This window comes from Homarus americanus, unplaced genomic scaffold, assembly GCF_018991925.1.
Source record: "Homarus americanus isolate GMGI-L3 unplaced genomic scaffold, GMGI_Hamer_2.0 scaffold29478, whole genome shotgun sequence".
Classification (NCBI taxonomy): Eukaryota; Metazoa; Arthropoda; class Malacostraca; order Decapoda; family Nephropidae; genus Homarus; species Homarus americanus.
This window is the reverse complement of record NW_024747997.1, coordinates 1,047,533-1,073,477: the sequence shown is the minus strand read 5'-3', so window position 1 is coordinate 1,073,477 and position 25,945 is coordinate 1,047,533. Positions and strand designations below refer to the sequence as shown.

The following is a 25,945-nucleotide window of genomic DNA, read 5'->3' as shown; positions in this document are numbered from 1 at the left end:
AGCGATATCCGTAGTTTCTAAAAACAAATTACATTCACTATCTCTACCTCAGGAGGATGAACTGTTACTGTGTTACGAGTGTTGAGAGCTAAGTTACAAAAAGATGCTTCCCGCAGGCTGGTGCTCGTGGCTGGCAGGACCCGCCTTCGTCGACTCCCCAGCCAACGTGACGGTCAGCGAAGGATCACACGCCTTCCTCCCTTGTCGAGTGGCCAACCTAGGCGACAGATCTGTGAGTATCGCTAAAGCACACACCACCCCACTCAACACCACCCCCCACACAGCTACCCCCACACCATCTCCACACCACCACCCCCACACCCACCCCACCCTACCTCACCTCACCCCACAACAACACAACACCACATACACACACGTTCTTAAATATTTTCCCTTTGCTGTAATCGGCAACAATGTGAATGCCTTTCTTGACCGCCAGTGTGTCTGTGAGATAGTTTATTAACCAAGGTTTCAAACAGCTCCCGGTAGTACATGAAATAGTCAGACAATTACTATTACATGAAGTAAAAAGTTTAATTACACAAATATGAACAAAATTTAGAGTTACTCAATAGATCAATGTGACACAATTATTGGTACATAAACTAACATAAAATTATTTTTTATATGAACGAAGTTGTCAGAGGATGGTGGTATAATTATAAACCATAGTGTCAGTTAATCACTGCTACATAAACTAGAATGTCAGATTAAAGTTGATATATAAACAATCAGATAACAGATATATAAAATAGATATCAGAATTGTTTTGTTATATGAACTAGTCAACTATTGCTATATGAAAAAGAATTTCAATGCGTAAACCAGTGTTGGCCAATTAGCAGGGCCATTCAGAGGTAAGTTTAAGCAAGAGGGAACATAATTGTGGCCACAGGAAAGAGACGAAAAAAATAACAGAGAAAGTTAATTTAAACCATGATGGAATATAGAGGTAAATTTCTATTCAAATCATTAAGGAATATAATCTCTCGTATGTAAACCCAATTTAAAGTATATGGTAGACACGGCTTCTCATTTTATGTAATAATTTCTCTCATAAAAACGCTGTAAAGAAATATAAACTGTTTTATTATTAATATTTCTTGACCCAGATTGTCCCTGCTAGCAAGGGGTTATTTCAGTAATGGCCACATTAATGCATTTTTTAAGAATTACCATAAATCACGAGTTGAAGGAGACTATGACTGTGGTAGTATTAGATATTTAAAGGGGAGAGATACAGCTGAGGTCTTTGGCGTACAGCAATGATTAACAGGAAAATATGGACGTTAACAATGGTGGAAAGTTCAGTGTTGTCTTAAAACATGTCCAGCGGGGTCAGTAATATATGTAGTTTCTTTTATTATATACAACTTTGATCATCAACTAGAAATAGATCATCATCTTCCATAAATATGATAATTCTCTGTCATGATCAACTAAATAGTAGAGGGAGTCAGTATACAACTATACATAAAGTTTCAATTTCTTATTCAAAATTTCATATAGAAAAGTCAGAAAACTACCAGCATCTTTACAACCTGGATCTATAAATGTTCAGCCATGTGTGCGAGAGTAATACATCGATATTCATTGTTTATATTCCAATAAAATTCCTAACATGTTGAATAAAAGATAAAAGGACTACTGGATTCTCAGTCGTAAAGCCCTAACACATGCAGCCTTGAATAAACAATTACATTTCTACCTTAAAATTCATTACAACTTTCATATTTCATACAACACATCAACACAAGCTTCAACAATTCTTATGCAATCAATATAACATATAACATATGGCCTTTGAACTTTCAATGAGTTTTTGAGTTATATCCTGCGCATATAACAAAATTCTAGGAGCGGTTTGATTAAACGCTGTCATCTGCCATTGTCCAGCGTGAAGGCACAGCGTCAACCGTTCCCAGTGGCTTTTGATAATTTATACTGATATTGATATTGAAACAGTTTATTGAGCCAGAAATGTGTACAGTCGGGGTCAAAAGTCTTGAACACTTGGCAATATCTGGCATCTACTTCTGAGTTATACATTCATGGGTGGGATATACTAATAACACTACTTGTCATCACATATTATGCCTGAACCACAAAATGAGATAAAACTCTCCTTAATGCCTAAGCTCTTCGGGTACTTACATGCCAAATACTGTCAAGTGTTCAAGACTTTTGACCCCGACTGTACATACAGAGTGGATAATATTAACATTATTGACATGGCTGAGTTCTCTTGGTGACACCTGTATAACGATCTAACAAGAAGAATAAAACTATATTTAAGAGAGAGGAGGATAGTGAAGAACAGTGTAGACACTATATAACAACACAGCATCTCCCCTTTTACTGACGGACTAACCACTACAGTAAAGTTTAGTTAAGTGGTAATGATGATCAGGAGGCTCGACTTGATCAGATCGTATTGGTGTTGTAATGCACTGCTGCCCTTCAACAGTTACGGTCTTTTCATCAACAATTAAAAATCACGAGACATCTCTGGTCCGGATCTGTAAGTTTTAAAGTACCATTGACTGTAGACATGCGGTGCTCGGCTTTTTAACATATGTTTGTAAACAGTAATGTAGAATTGTATCCAAAGGAGGTGGATGAAGTATTACCTAACCAGATATGTTTTGAAGTGTCTTTCAAAACATATGATAATTTATGAATTCATATGAACGAGACACAAATACATGTTTATTACCATTTAGTAAATCCGAGAACCGTCATAATCAGCGGAAATTTTGCAGTAACAAATGCGTGAGTGTAATACGATAATAACCATTGTTGGATGAAAGATATTGCAGTATATATTTTAACCCTTGTCCATATGTTATGTAAACTAGAGAAAACCGATGTAATACTTGTCAAGTTACAGTATATCATTATCCTAAAGTTACTCTTCAATTCGAACACACACATTATACCTTTGAAAAAAATTATACCAGTGTAAAAAATGTGCTATGCTGTTACATGGAATGGTACTTGCTCCTTCACTTGGGGTAACTTCGTCTGTGTACAGTCTGGATCATGTGTTGACGAAAACAAGTTAATCCTAAATAATCTCTGACGAAAACAAGTTAATCCTAAATAATCTTTGACGAAAACAAGTTAATCCTAAATAATCTCTGACGAAATCAAGTTAATCATAAATAATCTCTGACGAAAACAAGTCAATCCCAAATAATCTCTGACAAAAGTAAGGTAATCCTAGATAAACTATGTAGAAAGTTTATACACAATAGCTGACTGGACTACAGGTTCTTTGTCTCCGCAGGTCACTTGGATGAGACGCCGTAACCTGCACATCATTACTGCCGGTCTGCTGACCTACTCTCCAGATGATCGCTACAGAGTGAGTCAGAATGAGTCATGTTAAGACTGATGTTTTATAGCCATGTATTCTTTATAATGACATTGACAGAGTTAAAGGATATTATACGTGTAACTCGACCCAAAAAAGTATCTTTACGGAGAGTCCGATAACTTTCAAAATAAACACAGCGACTTCTGTTGTCTTGTAGTCCTGGGGCGGATTATCAAAAAGGCCATAAAATTAAAGTTTGCTGCACCCCTCCCCCAGTGTGTCATGATTTATTATTCTTTAGTGACCTATGAGATAATAATTTCAAAACATTACACCTCCCAAAAAACTGTCTGATCGATCCTTATTTGAGAACTTCCAATACACGGTATGTGACTGTAATAAGGTGAACTGGTAGCATGGGGATTAGGTTCCAAATTTTCACCTAGTTGTGCCGACAATGCTTTATACACATTCAAAAAGGTGATGCCGTGTCTAGATATAATTTTATGATAGATATAATGTTGAAATGGGAAATTATTTAACCCACTGGATGAAAAATTCCGATATATCCGATTTGAAAATTATAGCCATACAATGAGTCATTGGGATTTACCCCCAAGGCCAAGGAAGACAGGTCACTGGAAATCTGCTCTCCATCAACAGGGACATGTCTCCTGAGGCTAGGGTTGCCTTTTACGGTATCCTCAACTTCCTCGGTGTTGTTGGACATCGCTTTGGAAGAACCGGATTGCGTGATGCGCTCCTTAGCTGACGTCCTTGCGTCTGGATCAGTGGATGCAGTACCAGAAGGGCGACATTAAAACCAGGGCTGAGAGTTCACAAGCTGGTAAGAGAGGCCATGGAGCAACTGAGATGGGCAGAGTTCCTAAAGTGGAATGAGCAACAAATCAGCCCTGTAGATCTGAATGAACTGGACGGCATCCTTGAAGGTCTACAAGCAGGGATCACTGCAACTACTCTCAAGACAGTATTGGAGTCACAGGCATTTAAGACCACAGAAGATGAGTACACCCAGTTTTATCAATCCCTTGGTCCTAATGGCCAGTTCTGAATGTCCTATCTGGACTTAGTGGGTCTGCTTCTGTCATTGTCAACTCTATACGCGAGGCAAACTAAAGACGTCATCTCGAATACTTTCTCGAGCTTCTGCCATGAATCCTGCCGATGATCGAACCAACTATTCTTGGTTCCTGTCAGTGTATGTACACCATATGCTCCACTACCAACCACTCACCCTGCAGCACGTCAACAACTGGTTGTTGGTGAATTTGCTGTGCAGCGCTCCAAGGGAAACAAATTCGGCCGTATCCTGCAAGACCAGACCGTCGAAGTGACTAACAGACACCAACGACCAAAGATGGTATCATTGACATGAGCTTGATCCAGCCGCCATTTTCAAGGGGATGATACTTCGTACCGATCGTGCAGGACAGGACAACGAAGTCACAGTGCAACGTATCACTGCCTGTGTGGAAAATTGAGTCGATCCCTTCCAGTCTGATGAGGAGCTATGTCACTTGGCATCTGGAGATGTGGCAATGGAAGTGGTGCAGACAGAACTCATGGATGCGTATGATAGAAGGGTGGAATCACTGAGAACATTTGCCACAGAAAAACTTAGTAAGGATCGGTCCAAAGACTTCTATGCCACTCTACTCCAACTGAAGGCTTTTTCCTTTGTTCGGAAGTCTACAAGAGAATTGTTTGGCCGTCTACTGGTGATCGGAGAAACTCCTGAGCTATCCATTTGGGCCCCTCCCTCTCCCCATTGCCACACCTGATGGAAGTCCAGTGGAGACCGTCAAGGCCACACTGCTTAAAACGATAGAAGAAGACACTCTGTCACTGACGAACATTCCTTATGATGCTGTCTGGGTGTTTGATACAATGACCATCCTACAGTCTACAAAGACAACTACGAACATGATCTATTCAGAGTTGGCCTCTTCGGTATTCAACACAATCACTGCAGGTGCACCATCAGATGGCCGCAGAGAATAGGTGGTTGATACATACCCTGAGGTATCCATCAAGAATGTGGAGCGTGATGGGAGAAGTATTGCTGCTTTGGGAAGTTTTGAAACCAAGATCCGCTAAGGATCACGGAAGATTGGCCAACAACTGAAGACATCTCTGAGTAGAGCATTCAAGGGTTCCTTCACCGAGTTCCTGTTGCAAGAGTGGTCGAAGCCGAAGTACGCTATAAGTCTGTGGAGGAAAGCACTGCTTTTAACTGCTGCAGATATATGCTTCAGGCTAAAGGCCAATGAGCAAATGACCGAATTCAAGAAAGTTAAAGTGGCTGAACTGAGATGCACACACACTAAGAGGCCAACACCAGACTGCTGTTGCGTGCAGCTCACGCAGCAGATCATGGCGCCCCAGCTGTGGTTATAAATTATCCAGACAGTGACACAAGCACAGGCACACAGCAGCGTACCCGTTACCTGGATCTCACAGCCATTGTGCATGCACATGGACGAGATGTCTGCACTGCCCTGCCTGGTTACCATACCTTTATTTACTGTGACTTTACAAGTGTCTTCACTTGCCAAGGCAAGGTGTCTGGATTCAAGCTCCTCAAGATAAATTAACCACTCAGAACTACCATGATCGGCAGTGGACAGTCATTGACCTATCACAGGAGCAACTAACCAGGGGAGAAGAGGCCACCTATATCCACTATGGGAAGAAACAGCACAGCCGGGTGAATGAGCTGAGGTACGAGATGTTTGGCACACAGACGACGGGTCCATGCAGGCTAACACCCTGTCAGAATGCAGCTGAAAACCACCTGCGCCGTGCCAACTACCAGGCTGCCATCTGGAGAGGGTGTCTGGAAAGCTGTGTTAATGTGCCAACTCCAAATGTGCGGTCACCAGCAAGTGGCTGGATGTGTCCCCTGCACCCAAGTCAGTCTTGGAATGTGTCAGCTGCAGGTGTCAGATGTGCTGACAGGCTGTACTCCTGCAGACATGGCTTGAACTGCACTGGGGCATGCAAGTGCAACCATGGGAAGTGTGGTAACTCAAAGGACACTGCCACCAGTTTAGCAGCAGACACACGAGAGTCAGAGGACGAGTCAGATGATTAGTACGACATGGTGCTGTGACCGCTAATTTTTGCTACAGCTTCACCTCTTGCATGTGTATTGTTCTTTCATCACTGTTTTACATGTTCTATCAAGCTGATGTGCCAGCTTTCTCTCTCTCTTTAACCATTGAATACGTCACTGTGAATAACGTTGAATAAAAGCCTACATTTTATGTATCCCTCTTTATTTAATACTCAATATGTCGCAAAAAATACAATGATATTAGGCAAGTAGTTACTCTCGTGGTATAAATAGGTGTCCTGTGTTACGGAACAAATCATAAACACTTTTGTTCTTGACTTAATCCAAGTCTTTCCAGCAAAATCCAAAAATACCGTTTTTCGTCAGATCGCTACAAATCGCCGAGTACCGATATATGAAATGGCTCGAAAAGGATCCTTTGGACACTTTCTGGAAGGGGTAATATTTTGAAATCACAAGTTAATAGATAATATAAGATGAAACAATCATCAAACCTATGATGGCGAGGGGGGGGGGGTTGCAGCAGTTCAAATTTTCAAAATTAGTCCCGGGACTATTGGTAGGGTTGTCAAAATTCTCACAAAATCGTAAGGCTACTTTTGGGGGGCGTGTGTACACAGCTTTTATTGTTTTGTTTATCAGTGCACTTCATTCAGAGTAAACAAACTTGATCAGAATATTATTAATAACTATCCTCCTCATTTTCCTCTGTCAGTCAAATAACTTCCTTCATTACCAAGATCTGTCAGTTTGTGAGTTCAACTTAGCTTCTTTAGGCAATATACTTGAAGCAAATGTACACACGAGAGTTGCTCAGATAACTCCCAGAATTTTGGTTATAAAATCCCATTGCAATGTATCAAAAGACTTCCGCTCTCAGTGTATATGTCACTAAGAAACCTCTCCATGAAGGACTCTCAATGAAGACAAGTAACAAAGAACTGATACCTGTAAAGCCTTTTAAATAGTTACTAGTATTCCTACCTTCCTACACAACATCTAACGAACTTACATGCAGGGTCGCTCTAGAACACTTTGGACTGGTTTCAGGAGCTGACTATACAGTAGGTTTTAGGCAGCCAACGAGAGGGAGAAATTACATCATGATCCCAGACCAACACGGTAAAGGACAATAAACAAACCCACTGCGACTAACCTGAGATGAAGAGAATTACCTCAAGCATGCTCAGGGGGGGATCAACTGACGTGGAGATGACTCTTCTGTAGGTGTAAGTGCCTCATTCATAAACTGAGCAATTTTTACCCTGCATAATATACAGTAGATCTATATATATATATGTTCCGCTAAGTAGAGACAATTGCGAAATAGTGTTAACTTCTATAGATTTCTTTGTTTTTCCTATTCATCTTGTTTTTTTAAGGGGAGGGGGACTTCTGATTGGTTATAGACGATCATGTAGATAATAACACATATAAATGAGCAGCCTCGTATAAAACCTAACCTACAACATCTGAAAATTAAGTAAAGTGAAGGTTACACTACAAATAATAGTTTTAAATGAAAAAGTAATGGAAAAATATAAATCCAATTAAGTAATGAGACAAGTAACAGTGACACAGGTATATATTTGTTTCCATATTGGTTATAAAAAATCTTAAAATTCTTTTGAAATTATAATCAGGTGACTTAAAATTACATTAATGCTCGTATTCTGAATGTAGACCATTTTGGTATCCATTTCATTTCCTTCAAGCAAACATCATTCTGTCTTTTTGATAAACTTAAACAACTGTGTGCACGGGAAAAGTGTATCTTGACAAGGTGTGGGGTGACACTGTGTTGCTATTCTTGCTTGAGCGTAAGTCAGCCAAGGTGAACTCAATTTATTTTCTGGGACTATTTTCCTGTTAACATCGTCGAGATAAGAAAATTCAGAATGATAAATCGTTCTTTAGTTTTTAGTACAGCTAAAGTACCTAATATTTGTGTATTTCTCCAAGACTAATACAGTATACAAAATGTCAGTATGTGAAAAATATGAAAGTGATTGATTTTAGAAAGTCGGCTCTGGAACTCTCAATACGTACGGTCGGGGTCAAAAGTTTCGCTCCCTCCCAATATGAAACGGCTTCGACCGCAAATGAGATAAAACAGTCAGGGTAAGTTAGTTCGGAGACTCATTCCCGTGACTCACTTTCACCACGGGGAGCGAACGTTTGTCCCGGACTGCACAATGATTCTCTTACAGCCTTACAACAATACCCCTAACATCACTGTGACTCTCTCGGTCAGTGACGCCCAAGTACCCGACACATTGAAGGGTAACCAGGTGATGAAAAAGGCGACCATCAGTAACCTCGGTGAATGGTTAACAGAAAGCTATTATGATTAGGCAGACGACACGAAAAGAACCACAAGGAAACTATAGGTTCATTGGGGAAATTTTAGATAATTAACATAGCATACTGTTAAGCATAATGTTGATGCTCTGAATATATTATGAATAGAGACTTTAATAAACATACTAATTATCCTTTATGGGGCTATCTGTTGAGCGTATTACTGATGTGTTTATAAAAATTAATCAACTTTACTTATTTATTTACATTAACTTTGACTTGTGAGGAGCAACCAGACGAGAGAGGGACGAAAAATATTGGTAATGCACGAGTCACCTTCCCCCTCCTGAGGTCTAGGCTCCTATGGGACTTTGATGAATAAAAGAGACACCACTGAATTTTGTCTCATCTTAACAGGAACGAACTATTGATTGCTAAGACTCGCTCAGTTTAATCGGATATAGATCAGGCAATGACACAGAGAAAAACTATGTAAGCGTCGGGAGGTTCCTGCCTGTAAATAACAAATAGAAATACAATAATAATCCCCAGTTTGTAAAAGGAATCGTATTGAGTGGTGGCCATAAGGTAAAACTTTACCAAATATTATTATTTCTGCTCGTATGTATGAATAATATCTAGCCAGTTCCATCCCCGACAAAAAACTTCTCATCCTTTATAATCCATTGCCAATTTATCTCTTCACGTTTTAAAAATTTATGAGACAGAATTCTCAGTTCACAACCAAGTAGAGGAGAGACGGCACAATAGGTTTCAGGTTGCCAATAGTTAATAAAGGCTGTATTAAACTTCCAACACCTACTATGAGCTGTTGTGGGAGGTGCTCTGGGCCTCAAGCGCTGGTTCTTGTCAACATGACCATGTCTAAGGTCGATGTTGATGTTATAACGTATTAGTGCGCTTCAACAACTAAAGTCTTTAACCCCTTGTGTACGGGTCCTCCTCTGAGCTGAAGAAAAGCGGCGTATTAATGTGGCAGAGTACAAGCCTAGGTCATCAAGAGAGGCTCCTGGCGATGATACTCACAGTTCCAACTTAGGATAAAGTCTTTCGAGAAGTTTCAATGGTGCTGCAGGAACTGTATGTGTCACATATATATTATATTAAATGTACCGGTGTTGCCTAACGCTATTTATACCACAAGTGTACAATAAACGTATTTCGTTTTGGCGACATTTATGTCACTGTTTATTCCTTTAATGAATTATGAGGCAGTAATCTTTAAACAATATGGCGGACTCGGACTCGTAAGACTCGCTCAGAATTTTTCCTAACCTTAATGTCTGGTTTATATTCAACAGGTGCTTCACCCAGTCAACACGGACGAGTGGACACTGCACATCAAGTTTGCTGAGCCAGGGGACGGAGGGTGGTACGAGTGTCAGGTTAACTCCGACCCTAAAATCACCCGACCCGTTCTGCTAATTGTCAAAGGTTTGTGTTTACAACATCAACTTAATGATAGAGAAATGATGATCAATTTGAAGGATTGTAATACTAGTGACAGTGTTAGAAACAGCTTCATTATTGAGGAATATTCCAGTGGCAGTGTTAATTTAATATTCATTATAACAACAAATGCAACAATACTTTTTACAAACTATTAGGAGAAAAGGAAAAATAATAATAATAATAATAATAATAATAATAATGATAATAATAATAATAGGAACTATGTACAACACTATATAATGATTTACATACAATTCATTCTGGTAAATGCCTCTCATCTGTTATTTGCTGCCAAGAGAAAATAAGTTTAGAGGTACAGACAGCCTCCATAGCCCTTGAGTCATCCAGAGAAACATATATAAGCATTTTGCCATCGACCAGTCAAAAGTATAAGCTTTTACCATTCCCGAACATTGTAACCATCTGGATTCACAGATCGCCGCTTCCTGAACCTTTTTGAAATTACTACGTCATATATAAACATCTTAGAGTCATGTGAAGAAAGTTTCAGTACTTGAAGTTTTTCTAATTTTCTGGTCTGGTGACTGTTATATCCACTGTTTTCTCTGCAGACCGAACTATCATAATGTGTGAGCCATACTGTATGTCCCCTTGTTTACAATGTTTTGAAATCGGCAATTATGACTATGGGTGATGCCCTGTCGTCTGGTCTCTCTGTAGTGAATGGATCCTGAAATCCCATTTTATAACTTTTGGGGTATTAGCCCACCCGGACACAAGTCACTGACCCACATCAGGGCCCGGGGGCGAAAATATAATAATAATAATAATAATAATAATAATAATAATAATAATAATAATAATAATAATAATAATAATAATAATAATAATAATAATAATAATTCAGATAAGTAAAATTTATAATAAAAAATACAAAAATATAAATAAAATAATAATGATAATAATAATACTGAAAACACTGCAATAATAATAATAATAATAATATAGAACCATAAAGAAATAAAAAAAAGATCATTAGTGAGAAACGATATATGTACAGTATGTTGTGTTGAGTTCAGACCAAGATGAACAGCAAGCAAGTTTAGGGGGAATAAATCCCCAAATGCCAAGGCCAAACTTGTGACTCAGATAGTAAAATTCAAATAGATTAAAATATATATATAACCTCCCACCTTCGCCCATATAAGGCATCAAGGTACACACACTGGAAAAGAAAAGTGGCCAAAGAATTTTTGATGAAGAGCTTAAACACACTTCTTCTATGACGTCACTTCAGCACCCTAAGTGGAAGAGGGAAGGTTGTAGAGTTGCTCGACTTTGTTATAAAATAGGATCTTAGGATCCGTTCACCACTTACAACCATACATCGTGACCTAGTGTCACTTTATATAAAAACATCTATAAAAGGAAGGTAGAGTTACCACTTATTATGCTCAACTGCAGTCCTGGTGTGAACAATCATACTAAAATGCACTAAGCTGCTGCTAAAGCCAGAAAGTACAATCAAGCCCTTCACTCCCGATGATCACACTGACCTGGTAAATAAAACAACATCTCTCAAGGTTTTTCTCTAAACTACAGACTGTCATTCCTGACTTCTAAATAGTATTTGCTCTCGTTTCTCTTGAAGGCAAACCATGTTGACTAACATAATTCCAAACATGTAACTGGTAAGACTTCAAGTCCAAACACCACTAGCCCTTAGACCATTAATTTACTGGAGTCTAGAACCTTTACTCTACTCTACAGTTGACCAGGGTTGTCATGGCAACCCCTTAGTGTGCACCTTTGGGGGTAAACAGTTTAGTAATATGTAGTCCTGGCCTTATAACAACTGCCCTTTAGAGGAGGTTCAAGCCATGAGATGAGTCCCCGTAAGACCCAGACATGTTATAATATTCCAGTTCTGTAGTCATCTCTCTTCTGTTGTTCCAAGGTAAAGCAACTGTGCTCCATGCCTCGAGTTTTCCATAAAACATAGAGCTTCCCTCAGGTTCTTTCTGAAGTTTTCGTTTACACTTCCTCTCATCCTGTTCTCAACCATCAGTTTCACTTGTTTTCATGTCGCTCTCTTGTCCTTTTCAACTTAGAGTTAACAAACTTGAGTTGCCAGGATTCGCAGCATATCGCAGTGTCCATTCAATCCAGACTGACTCAACAGCAAGTGATTGCAGTTGTTGCAATCTCTCTATTTTCTGCAGAAATTCGTATAGAAATGTAATCGCCAACACCTCCACAGGTATAACTTATTTTCCAGTCCATTCTGCCTGTTATAGAAGACGTCATCATCGAACATAAAAATAAAAATGGTCATCTTGTGGTCATCTCTGATACCATGCAGACGTAATCACAGCAAAATCCACTCCCTCATATTAATATACTTCCTGGTGTAGGATCACTTGAAATAAACTTTTATATAAAATGATGACCACAGTAAGTAGTTTACAGTTCTAAGCCATGTGACCTTTGACCTGGGCCTGACCTATACTTTCTGAACCATCCAGCCCAGGTCCCTCCCTGACCTCTTCACTCGTCCTCAGGGAAGAGGAAGCGAATGAACGGTCCACAAAATTAGAACTGGAGAGGGAAATATCTCTTCTATTGTTTTCCTTCCCTTCCACCTCTTCGGGGAAGGAATAAAAAGAGAAATAAAAGCAGTGCAAATTATATATGAAATTGAGCTCCTTGTTCTATCTCTTCCCTTCCCTTCCCTTCCCTCCCTTCTCTTCACTCCCCTTTCCTTCCTCCCTTCCTTCCCTTCCCTTCCCTCCCTTCTCTTCACTCCCCTTTCTTTCCTTCCTTTCTTTCCCTTCCCTTCCCTCCACTTTCCTTCCTTCCATTCCCCTCCCTTCCCTCACGCTCCCTAAAAGAAAATGTATATAAATAATGCCTGCATTTGAGCTGAGAGGAAGCTAAGTTAAAGAAGTATTATAGGGAGCGGGTAAGAGCCAGCCAGTTAAATTTGAGTTGCCACAGGATCCGGAAAGACTGCGAGAGTTCATCAGATGTGGCCCGGTTTTGATACTATTTTAATTGATTGTGTAATGGTTCGTAGGTAAGAGTCACTACATCTCTAAAGTATAACCATTGTTTTGACTGACTACAGTAAATACAGCAATTTTTTATACATAAGAAAAAGACAGCGACACAAACCTGTAGACATGAAAAATAGCTACAGAGTATTGATAATGAGTCTATGATATATAATACAGTACTTTGGCTGAAACATGAATATATAATTACAAGTAACAGGATACAGTACCGTTGAACTTCATAAGATTTAAGAGCAGTCATGCTGGAAAATTACTGGAATGTCACCTTTGGGGTAAAACTCTTCTATAAATACAGTGGCCATTTTTATGTGGGTAGATGTAACCACTTATGAAAGCTTCTGTGATTTCAAAAACTGCCTATTATCAATGCCCACTTGTTTGAGTCTTTGAAACTATATGGTTAAAATATTGATAATAAAGAACATATTTTTTTATCGAAACGCTGACTCAAGACTTTAATAAGCAGAACAAACGTGAAAATTCCTTGGGATAAACATCTGTTAGATAATATTTAAGCTGAATTACAATAAAAGATGTATTGTATTAGCCTGGAAACAGTGAATTTGCTGTAGACCAGTTCATAAACAAGTTACAACAAATTTATGATAACCAAAATTTTTCTTAAAGAAAAAATAAACACTCCACAAACTACCTACACCCTCTTGGACTGGTATAAACACACCGGGGGTCAACAAACGTCGCCACGAACACCAACAGAAGACTAACGTTCACAGTTGCCAGCTTGGCTATAGGAAAAACCAGGAATCAAGGACGAAAGAAACTAAACAAAAATAATATATTAAAAAATCACATATATTAGCATTACCCTTAACGTGTGGTGTTCTATAATGTTTTTAGAAGCTGCTAAAAACATTCTGCAAACTTTAGTCATTTATTATAAAGAATTATTTGTATAACCTTGAAAACTTTCCTTTCAAGTAAATTCCAATAAACCGGAATAGTTGAGCTGAATGAATATTGGAGTGCAGGGAGGGAGGGAGGGCCTGCCGTCACGTAAACCTCATCTATGTGAGTGTGCGGACGAGAGGGAGGGAAGCCGGGTTATAAGAGTCAGGAAGTGTGCTGCGGAGAGAGGCCTTTGTATAACGACCTTTGTTGGCCGTTTATAGGCGGTCATAAGAGCCAAAGGTCATATAGGCTACAACGGCACAAGAGAATTATGAGAATCAGGACCATAAATCCAACCGCACACATTCCAGGACACGCTATCAGTTATTAAGCCATCCTAAACCAGTTAATTTATGTGAAAAACTGAGGAATGTGCTGAAAATTGATTGTGTCAGATACGGTACTTGGTGCGAGGTCAACAGCCTTATTGTAAGTGTCCCGGCTACCCATCGTTTGGCATCAGGACGCTCGTGTTGTTTAGCACCCTTAACCTCCAGGCTCCGGCACCTCCCTCCGTACAAACCCACTCACCCCCGTAAACACTGACCATATGTTTTTACCAGAGAGACGCACAGTACCTTTTTTAATTTTCAAGTAGTGGTGAGTAGTGAAATCATTACTCTAAAATGTGTTAGCCAAATAAAATATTAAAAGTGACGTCCTGTAGTAAAGGAGTTAAATACCTTAGTTAAGACACATCCTTCGACACCCACCTCAGTTATCTCCAGAACCTTCACCATGGCAGAAATGGCCGCAAACAACATGGCCACTCTCAGGAGAGGCAACAAGGTGGCGTGATCACAGAGCCACAAGTAGTGCGACAATAACTGACCACTCAGTAGAGGCGGCGTTGTAGGTAAACAAAGTGTTGATTCCTGGCCGCTCTCTACAAGTGAGCAACAACCCCAGAGGACAACTTAAATGATATGTATGAATTATATAATGTGAATCGCCCTCTTACGACTGTAGTCATCATAATTGCATTAAATTTCGGGTTTTTAATTTTCGTTTAATTTCAAACCTTTACATTCACGTAACTGGATCTTTTGAAACAGAATTGTCTAATAGTGTATAAAGGTACAGACGCATGTTCATTATGAATAACACATTCAGGATTCGTTTTGAATAGATCCACTGAATGCTAGATTATCTTTCGTGAAATAGTTCCTTTTATTTGATGACAATAAAAATCCAAACATTAGTTAGTCAACTTATGAAATCGGAGAAAGTTAAACTAAATAATATAACATAATAGTTCAATGTTAACGGGTGTCTGTTCTTAAATGTTAATTTTATATAACAGTGGCTGCATATTGTAACTGGTCCCATTTCTTCTTCTTTTTTCAGACAAAAATATGGATGATCCATTTTACAAACATGAGTTGGACACCACAGACAACAGTGAGTACTGAAGTCTTACTGTTTCCGTGTGAATGAGAATCTATCGGGTGTAGAGCAGGAGGTGATCTGAGACCTATGGTGCATGGCATTATGGAGTGAATATCTGCGGAGAGACAGGGTAATATAAAGAGCGTTGTAGTGCGGGACGTGGATGAGTAAACTGGAACAGAAAGTAAAGATGAAAAGACAATTTTTTCATAGTTGTTTCTGTCGTGTGCTGAACTCTGCAAACAATTATTTAGGACGGAGATTTTTTACGACACACATTTCAGTATTGCAGGAAAAAATCTAAGAAATGCTGCAAATTATATTGAGTGAGAAATAGCAGATATTGATCATTTATTACTATACAGTGTCTGTGTTGACAAAAAATGCAATAATAATTAAATAATGATTCTTAAACATACAGGACACAGATTTTTTTTTAATGAGGAACAATTAAATTTCAAAAATTTATTTTTACCTATTGGAGCTGCCTTCAATTATTGTATATCCACAAGCAATGAAATTCAGATAGATAAAGCTAGATTCACTTTAAGTAACGGGGACACGACAACTGCCCGCTTGGGGCAGTGCAAATACAGCACTGTTTTCTGTTTTTGTTTTCAGTACAAAAGGCGGCGGCCGAGCAGGTACTGTGCACAACCTCCTTCGCTTCCTCACATAAGAGAACATAAGAATGGAGGAAATTGCAGCGGGCCTATTGACCCATACTCGACAGTCCAAACCTGTTTTTTAGCTATCCAGCATATTCGATTTAATGATAATGTTTAGTAACTTGCTCCACTCGTCCACTACTCTATTTCCTAACCAATGTTTACCTATTTCGCGCCTAAATCTAAATTTGTCAAATTTAAAACCATTGCTACGAATTCGCTCCTGGTTGGATAGTTTAAGTACCTTTGTAATGTCCCCTTTGTTTAGACCTGACTTCCATCATATCGCCCCTCACTCTACGTCTCTCGAGGGAGTGCCAATTAAGATGCTTTAACCTGTCTCTGTACTCAAGGTTCATAATGCCCGGGATTAGTCTTGTCATTCTCCTCTGAATTCTTTCCAAGGATTCTATATCCATTCTGTAATACGGTGACCAGAATTGAACTGCGTAATCCAAGTGAGGTCGCACAAGCGCAAGATATAGTTTTAGGATGACCTCGCTAGTCTTGTAACAAACACTCCTTTGTATGAACCCAAGTACTTCATTAGCCTTGTTTTGAGCGAATATACATTGTTTACATGGCTTACGATTCCTACTTATCATTACTCCTAAATCTTTCTCGCAGTCGCATTTCTCAACAACATCGTTGTTCATCTGATATCTGGTTTCCCTGTTTACATCTCCTACACTGAGTACTATACATTTGTCCACATTGAATTTCATCTGCCATTTTTCAGACCATTCGATTTTTGTTTAGATCTTCCTGTAGTTTTGCGGAGTCCTCGTCAGATTTAATTACACGCCCTATTCTAGTGTCATCAGCAAATTTACTTATGTTGCTGTTAACGCCGATATCCATGTCGCTTATGTATATAATAAATAATAATGGTCCAAGTACTGAGCCTTGGGGAACTCCACTAGTGACGTTGCTCCAATCGGATTTAGTGCCGCTAATGCTCACTCGCTGTTTCCTGTCCTGTGACCACGCACTAATCCGTTTTAGAATATCTCCTTTAATGCCATGAGCCTCCACATTTCTTATTAGTCTTTCGTGGGGGACTCTGTCGAAGGCTTTGCTAAAGTCGAGAAAACCACATCATAATTGTGCCCCTCGTCCACTGATTCGAAAACAGATGAAAAGAATGTTAATAGATTAGTTAGACATGAACGCCCACTTGTGAAGCCATGTTGGGAATCATTATCAACTTGTGCTTCTCCAGGTGATTTCGAATAGTTTGAAATGATTGCTTCCAATAATTTGCCTACAATTGATGTTAGACTGATTGAACGGTTCATTATTCCTCTTTGCTTTTCTTATCTCGGTCTTAACCCTACCGGCCAATACCTTATAATAATCTCGGAGGTAAACTTCACCACGATTTATTCTCCTTCTTATAGCCTTCCTTTGTCCAATAATATTTTTTAAATAATTATTTATCCATTTTGGGTCATTGTTGTTTGATCTGAGTTTTCTGTATGGTATGCTCTGCCTATGTACATTAAGTAACTCATTGTTTAAATTGTTGTGGAACTCGTCAACCTCAGATCTCGTGATCAGGTCATCCTCAACCGTCAGGTCTCCAGGTAAGGTGAGGTCGCCCTCTGTGGGTACATTGTGTGAGGTCACCTCATGTGAGGTCATGTAATTCACCCCCAAGTGTGATACCCTTTCTCTCAACTGCCTCTTCAAACTATCAAAGTTTGCCCTTCTGAAATCAGGGACTTTAGTGGAATTTTCCTTGCGACTGCCCTGAAATTCTAATTGGAATCTTATTTCTTTGTGATCGCTGTAAGCAATTAAGTTCCATACCACGACATTACTAATGAGGTTTCCTCTGTTTGACAGAACTAAATCAATTATATTATTACCCCGGGTGGGTTCAGTTATATGTTGGCTTAGGAAACAGTCCTGCATTGTTTCAAGAAAATCCTCTGATTCTGAGTTACCCGTAAAGTCAATCCAATCTATTTGGCTAAAGTTAAATTCGCCTACCATACAGACTTTGCTATGTATGGAAGCCCTGAACATTTCATCCCAAATGAGTCGCTCATTAACTCTATCAAGATTAGGAGGTCTATATATTACTCCTGTGGTTAATGTTTCCCTACCATCGATTAATTCTATCCAAATTGTTTCTGTATTCCGCTCAGTTTTTATTTCCTTATTTATTTCTCACTTCAGATTATCCCTGACATAGATTGCTACTCCGCCTCCTTTCCTAATCTGCCTATCGGTATGGAATAATTTGTAACCTGCAATTTGGCATTCGACAGGTAACTCACGTGAGTCTAGGTTTATCCATGTTTCAGTGAATGCTATTATATCGATTTTTTTCGGTACATACTAACGCCCTGATTTCATCCATTTTGTTTCTCATACTTCTACTGTTTGCGTAGTTGACATTTAAGTTAGTCGTGTTCTGAGTCCTCTCTTTGTCGCGTTTAGGTTTTAACTCCATGCCTAATTTAGTTTTGTCCTCATTCCTAGCACTATTTCCCTGTAACCTTTCATTTTGTTTACCCGCTCCCACTGCAGTCTCCTAGCAGTTTAAAAACTTCGACATCTTTCGGACATCTTTCGAACTGCCCTCTCGAGAGAGCCAGCCAGGGTTGCCACCCCATCCCTAGACTCACTAACACTCAGACCACAGTAATTCCTCCTTTTCCATCCCTTCCTTCGTCTGTCTGTCCTCCTTCAATCCTCATTCCCTCCTTCTTCTTCCTTCATTTCCTTCCTCCCTCCTTCCCTATTGTGTTGGAAAAGCAATAAGTTACTGAAGATGTATTTTTACAGGTACGCAGGTGCATATTGAAGGTCCTCCCGAGCGCTATATCCAGCAGGGCAGTGTATTGGCTGTAATGTGCACTATAGTTCATTCTGTAAACAAGGGGCCTCAACACGTTGTGTGGTATCAAGGAGCCTCCAGACTTGATTACGATGCTCCCAGGGGAGGCATCGCTCTTCAGGTAAGTTTCCTTATCTTTCTGGGCATTCCGTTGCTTCAATATCTTTTATAATAATATATTTCATATCAGACATCCATTATTTCCTTTTACAATGACCTTATAGTGAGTAGATTATGGGTGCCATATCAGAAAAAATGAATGTCACCATTATATGGATCTATTTACAAGAAAAATGGCAGTTGGTTAACTCGTGTACTGTACGGGTGTCTACTGTACAATGCTCGCCAGTGTGATCCCAGAGCTCTCCTAGTCACCCAGTTTATTAAGATGCCGCGCTTAACAGTTGGGAACTTGGTAAGTGAAGGTAATCGAGTGCCCGGCCACGCTGCCGTATCCACACAGTCCTTAATGGACAAACCAGGCAGGACTTCCCATTGGGTTATTCAGCAGTAAGTGCCAACTTATTCCCACATAAAACATTCATTGATGCACCTTATGTCACCAACAGTGAAATATTATCCCTTACGGAGTAAGGTATACAAAGCACTCATGTTGTTCTCAGCAATAGACTCGACAGTACAGCCGAGATTTTCACATAACCTTGCTGGTCTTATGTTGAATGAGGTTAAACGTTTCGTTTCGGCGCATCCTTGAAGAAACCAATACTGTAGTGGAATCTGCTCCACCGTTCGCAGCAATACTATCAGTAACGTCCACCGAGAAGTGGATTCCTCAAAGTGGGAATGCATCAGTCCATACAGCGTGAACATCCATAAGTGACTTCACTGGAGCTTAATGAAACATAATGTATCAGTAGACAAATGTATTACTCCCGTGTACACCAGGATACCATGAAAAGACATAACACTTTCTAGCAGATCAGTGTATCTAACTTGTCTCTCTCTTGTAATTCTTATAGCTAATCCTCCCTCATCTGTGTGTGTGAGGGAGGGGGTCAAGAAGGGGAGGAACCTCAAACAACTAGAAAAGTAATACTAGACAAGAATGGGATAAGGTTTAAGTTAATATGTAGAAATACCCACATATATAATTGATGTCTATGTTGACCATTTTGCGAATGTGTTGAAAAAAACTTGTATGATAAGGTAAACATCACTACCGTAACATTGGTTATTGTAGTATAGTACCGTGTTAAAGTGTACTGTACAATTGGGGACATTTCCGACTAGTACACTCAGCACTGTCTCCGTGAGGTGTGAACCCCGAGAGTATCGACGCGTGAATTCGAAGCCTTTTTATTAATCGGTGAGACGTGAGGCGCACACAGTAGCCGGGGACTAGAATGATATACCGTTATTTGACTCATTACATGGTCAGGCAACGTTTACATAAATCTACCAGTATATTACATTTTTATGAAATAGTCAATCAAAGTGTAAGAGACTTTAGAATAGATGCACATAGTACTAATCTTTATCATAGAGTATGGTATGGGTCAAGTGTTGTGGTGGTGACGTGGTGCCTCGGATTCTGAGACAAGCCCATAGTCTGACCTGAGGCATTAATGAAATCACCGAATTTACTTTCTGTTTACCAACTATCACTTACGGGACGGGAGTAGCATCTTCTCTGATCACATGCACACTTACACCATCAATTTAGTATATTGTTGTAGCTTAGAGAAAATGCAAATAATCTCCATTTCTCCTCATACAAATGCTCAGGTTTGGCCCAGAGTTGACATGAGGAGCCTATCACACATCCACATACAATAGCAGACAGGCTAAAATAATGTTTTATTTGTTTATCTAAATGACACTATAACCAAATGTAAAATATCAGAGTTCAAGTATTTCTCTCTTAACACAACAGTATGGTGAAACTGTCCTCCTGTCCTCTGTCCAGCGCGCTGAGACCCCCCCCCCCCTTCATCTGCTTACCTCACGTCACCTCACCTTAACCTACCACTCAGCAGACAGGAGACTGATGTCATTGATGCTCTATTGGGTAATATATACGAGTATTACTATAATCAAACAAGAAATGCTTGCAACAGGTGGAACTGCTGCCGACTGACATACCATTGTCATTCACACACATAATAAACGTAGTTTTCCAACTTCCTCGGCATCTTTTTACTGCAAATAACATTATATTAATAATTTAATGGTCATGTAAATAAAATTAAATACATCCGTTATGTATTGGGTCATGAAAGTCACCTCGTCATAAAAGGACACCATTGAGACTCCAGCCCGTTCCCCTATCACCCCTAGATTATGCGAGAGGTGCGTAAAAAATGCATAGAATAGCTCAGACTTGTGGCCCCAGTTGAGAATACCACCCGAGTGTGCAGCCACCAGAGTGTGCAGTAACACATTTTAAGCATACTTTTTGCTTTGCCCTACGTATTTATATCCTTTCTTATTAAATACTGCATTGTAACTCCACAAGTAACTCTTTAACTCCCTCCCATCACTCTCGCCCCAAACACACTCATACCAGCTGGCTCTCCTCCTCTCTCGGGAATTCGCAGGATTCACGTGTCGACACTCTCGGGGTTCACACCTCACCGAGAGGGTGGATTGACAACGCTGAGTGTACTTGTCGGAAATGTCCCCGACTGTACATGCTTAACATATAAGGCTCAAATAATCTACTACAATCCATTCTCTGCCTCTGTCGTGGTATCGTTGGTCGCTTCGTTATTTCCATACAATATAATACAGGGTGTCCCAATATAAAGATACTCCATTTCAACTGTCAGCTGCTTAACACTTCTAATTATAAAAGAATACGTTGGTACATTAGTAAATCCTTTTTAGTAATTAGTAATGTTGGTTTATCTAAAAATTATTCATGAACATAAACGTCATCTGATCTGAATATAATATTTGCTCAATTACGTCAGTGAATATCATGGGATCTCTTCATCTTGGGACAGAACTCTCCATACATTATAATTTCCTTTTTGTTAATCTAGTTACTGTACTCGCATATAAAAGATACAGAAACTTGAAGATGGATGCAAATTTAACTAATAAAAAGTGTCTTCTTTAACCAGACTGAGAAAACCTCAAGCAGGACAGTGAGCAGATTAATGTTATCAGCGGTGACTTCTCAGGACTCAGGGAGGTACAGCTGCCGACCAGACACCGGGGGATTTGCCTCAGTCTCAGTACACGTCCAGTCCGGTAGGTGTGTGTGTGTGTGTGTTTACTAGTAATTAACACTCAGCAACCAGGTATGCTTGCTGGTAGTGGAACAACCCTCTGGTGGACTAGCATGATACTAAAGGGGAGGGGGGGGGAGTACATGTCACACATAAACTGTTGAATGATGAGAAACAAAAGGATCAACACCTGCCCGCTAATGCTTCATCATATTGGAGTAAAAAAAACATTCATCATATTTAAGGTTGAGAAAAATGGTTCTTAACCCAAACATCGTCGTAATATATTAAAATTAATTGTGGTTAGATATTTCGGAGCATTAACTCTCACCCTCGGTGCTAAAACTACAATAAACACATTACATAACTTATAACAACTGGTAGTCATTACTATGAACACTCTCATTAAAGTAAAAAAAAAGGCACAAAAATATGACAGGCCGAATATATGATGTAAATTCAGGAGATAAAATATTAGAAATTTATAATAAAACGTGAAACTGGGTCCCATGGGGCTGACCTCTCGTTAGGTGTGGAGTATGGATAAACCCTAAGCCTTCATATGGCAACCTCTTATGATCCTAGATGTACAGTTGCCACCAGGTGTGTTGTTAACCCCTACCGTGTCTCTCTTGTCCTTGTGGCATCGTCGCACTACTCGTGTAGGGAACCGATTCATAGGACTGTTTCCTAGTACTGTACGTGTTTTTGCCACATGAATGAGAGGGAGCAAGGTAAGGGGTAACGGGTCATCTGAAGGCGGCGGCTGTGTTAAGTCCAAAATAATCAACCAACTTATTATAACTTCTTTAATACTTCACCGTAGTGCCTAGTCCACCTATAATGCTTCCACCACAGAGCCAGGTCCACCAATAGTGCTTCACCATGGTGCTTAGCCCACAATAATGCTTCACCATAGTGCCTAGTCCAACTATAATGCTTCACCATAGTGCCAAGTCCACCTATAATGCTTCACCATAGTGCCTAGTCCACCTCTAATGCTTCACCATAGTGCCTAGTCCACCAATAGTGCTTCACCACAGAGCCAGGTCCACCAATAGTGCTTCACCATGGTGCTTAGCCCATCAATAATGCTTCACCATATTGCCTAGACTACCTATAATACTTCACCATATTGCCTAGACTACCTATAATACTTCACCATAGTGCCTAGACTACCTATAATACTTCACCATATTGCCTAGACTACCTATAATACTTCACCATATTGCCTAGACTACCTATAATACTTCACCATATTGCCTAGACTACCTATAATACTTCACCATATTGCCTAGACTACCTATAATACTTCACCATAGTGCCTAGACTACCTAGAATACCCATAATACTTCACCATATTGCCTAGACTACCTATAATACTTCACCATATTGCCTAGACTACCTATAACACCATATTAGACTACCTAGACCCATACTGCCTATACCTTAATACTTCACCATATTGCCTAGACTACCTATAATACTTCACCATATTGCCTAGACTACCTATAATACTTCACCATAGTGCCTAGACTACCTATAATACCATAGTGCCTAGACTACCTATAATACTTCACCATAGTGCCTAGACTACCTATAATACTTCACCATATTGCCTAGACTACCTATAATACTTCACCATATTGCCTAGACTACCTATAATACTTCACCATATTGCCTAGACTACCTATAATACTTCAACATATTGCCTAGACTACCTATAATACTTCACCATATTGCCTAGACTACCTATAATACTTCAACATATTGCCTAGACTACCTATAATACTTCACCATAGTGCCTAGACTACCTATAATACTTCATCCTAGTGCCTTGTCCACCTATAATACTTCATCCTAGTGCCATGTCCACCTATAATACTTCATCCAAGTGCCTTGTCCACCTATAATACTTCATCCTAGTGCCATGTCCACCTATAATACTTCATCCAAGTGCCTTGTCCACCTATAATACTTCATCCTAGTGCCTTGTCCACCTATAATACTTCATCCTAGTGCCTATTCCACCTATAATACTTCATCCTAGTGCCTTGTCCACCTATATTACTTCATCCTAGTGCCATGTCCACCTATAATACTTCATCCAAGTGCCTTGTCCACCTATAATACTTCATCCTAGTGCCTTGTCCACCTATAATACTTCATCCTAGTGCCTATTCCACCTATAATACTTCATCCTAGTGCCTTGTCCACCTATAATACTTCATCCTAGTGCCTTGTCCACCTATAATACTTCGCCATAATTCCTAGTGTACCAAATTGACTGAATTAAAATGTTAACTCAATCCTACCAAAATGCATTAACAATTTTATACGACACTTTATATAATAGAGTTATTGATGCTTGTGACTATTATGTTAATTATAAGAATTATCAATGAGAGTAATTAATTAAAAAGTCCACACCATAAATATTTATTCTCTGTATGTAAGTCAACTATGAGGTCATTGGTCAACAGTGATGTGGCTGTTATCGTCACTACTCTGTGTGTGTGTGTGTGTAAAGGTCAGCATCCTCGCCTGGCAAGCGAGCGGACCCGAGTTCGATCCCCGGGCAGGGTGAAACTATGAGCAAGTTTATTTACGCCATTTGCCTCTGTCTAATCGATTTTCGGATTGTATTCCGGGGTAAATGGTTAGCCAGTGCAGTTGACGAGTTGTCCGGTGTTCTCGGACTATTCCTTGACCCTGGGTCATGCAACTCGTTAATTTAGGGAGTGGTTGTTTTATTGGCGACAGCTTCTACACCTTAAACAAATTTACGCCTAGGTGGCCCTAGAGCCGGCCATCCTCGTTACACGAGGGGCAACCATTGTGTGTGTGTGTGTGTCACTGATGATCATGTATTAATAGTAATGTATCTCGACAGGTCAGCATCAAGCCGCCGTGCAGCAGAGTGGCTTCAACGCCTCCATCAACGCGACTTACTCTATACAATATGTCTTCCTATTCTGCGCCCTCAGTCACTTGGTCATCACATCCCACTTTCGATGACTGACAACAAATATTCAATCTTATTAGATTCTAAAGTGATATCCATTGTTAAGATAGACGAAATTGTCTAAAAAATGTATATACTATTTTTGTAAATATCTTTAAAAAGATGGGTGAAACAAAATTATTTCTACGGCTTCATGCACTAATGTTTCTTAATTCAAGCTTCAATAAGGAGTGTTTCCATGTGACTTCACCAGCGACCACATATGTTTATTTTCATTATACTGCTGAAGTAAAAGTAAACTATGTATTATATATATATATATATATATATATATATATATATATATATATATATATATATATATATATATATATATATATATATATATATATATATATATATATATTAAACAAGAAAATTTTCAAGTATTTAATATTTCTTTGAAAGGATTTAGAAGAATTTTTGTTCTTAAAATTCATCATTTGTTTGAACAAAATCATTTAAATTTACACCTTTCCTTATTTTCTGGTTAAGTTCTTTAGTTTTTATAATGTCAATGTACTGTACAGTATATAGTGTATCTCCTGATTATTTTTCAATATACACACATACCATAATATAAACATGCACACAGACACACGCACACAGACAGGTATATATATATATATATATATATATATATATATATATATATATATATATATATATATATATATATATATATATATATATATATATATATATATA

General features: G+C 39.2%; 1 protein-coding gene across 1 annotated transcript; it reads left to right on the top strand.

Annotated features, from left to right (window-relative positions):
* Window positions 1-103: 103 nt before the first annotated feature.
* Window positions 104-25,508, top strand: LOC121879930 (zwei Ig domain protein zig-8-like). Its single transcript, XM_042386747.1, has 7 exons — window positions 104-232; window positions 3,290-3,367; window positions 10,040-10,172; window positions 15,482-15,535; window positions 18,988-19,160; window positions 22,126-22,255; window positions 25,127-25,508. The coding sequence occupies exons 1-7, from the start codon at window positions 104-106 to the stop codon at window positions 25,249-25,251; spliced, it is 822 nt and encodes a 273-aa protein (XP_042242681.1). The 3' UTR covers window positions 25,252-25,508.
* The last annotated feature ends 437 nt before the right edge of the window (window positions 25,509-25,945 follow it).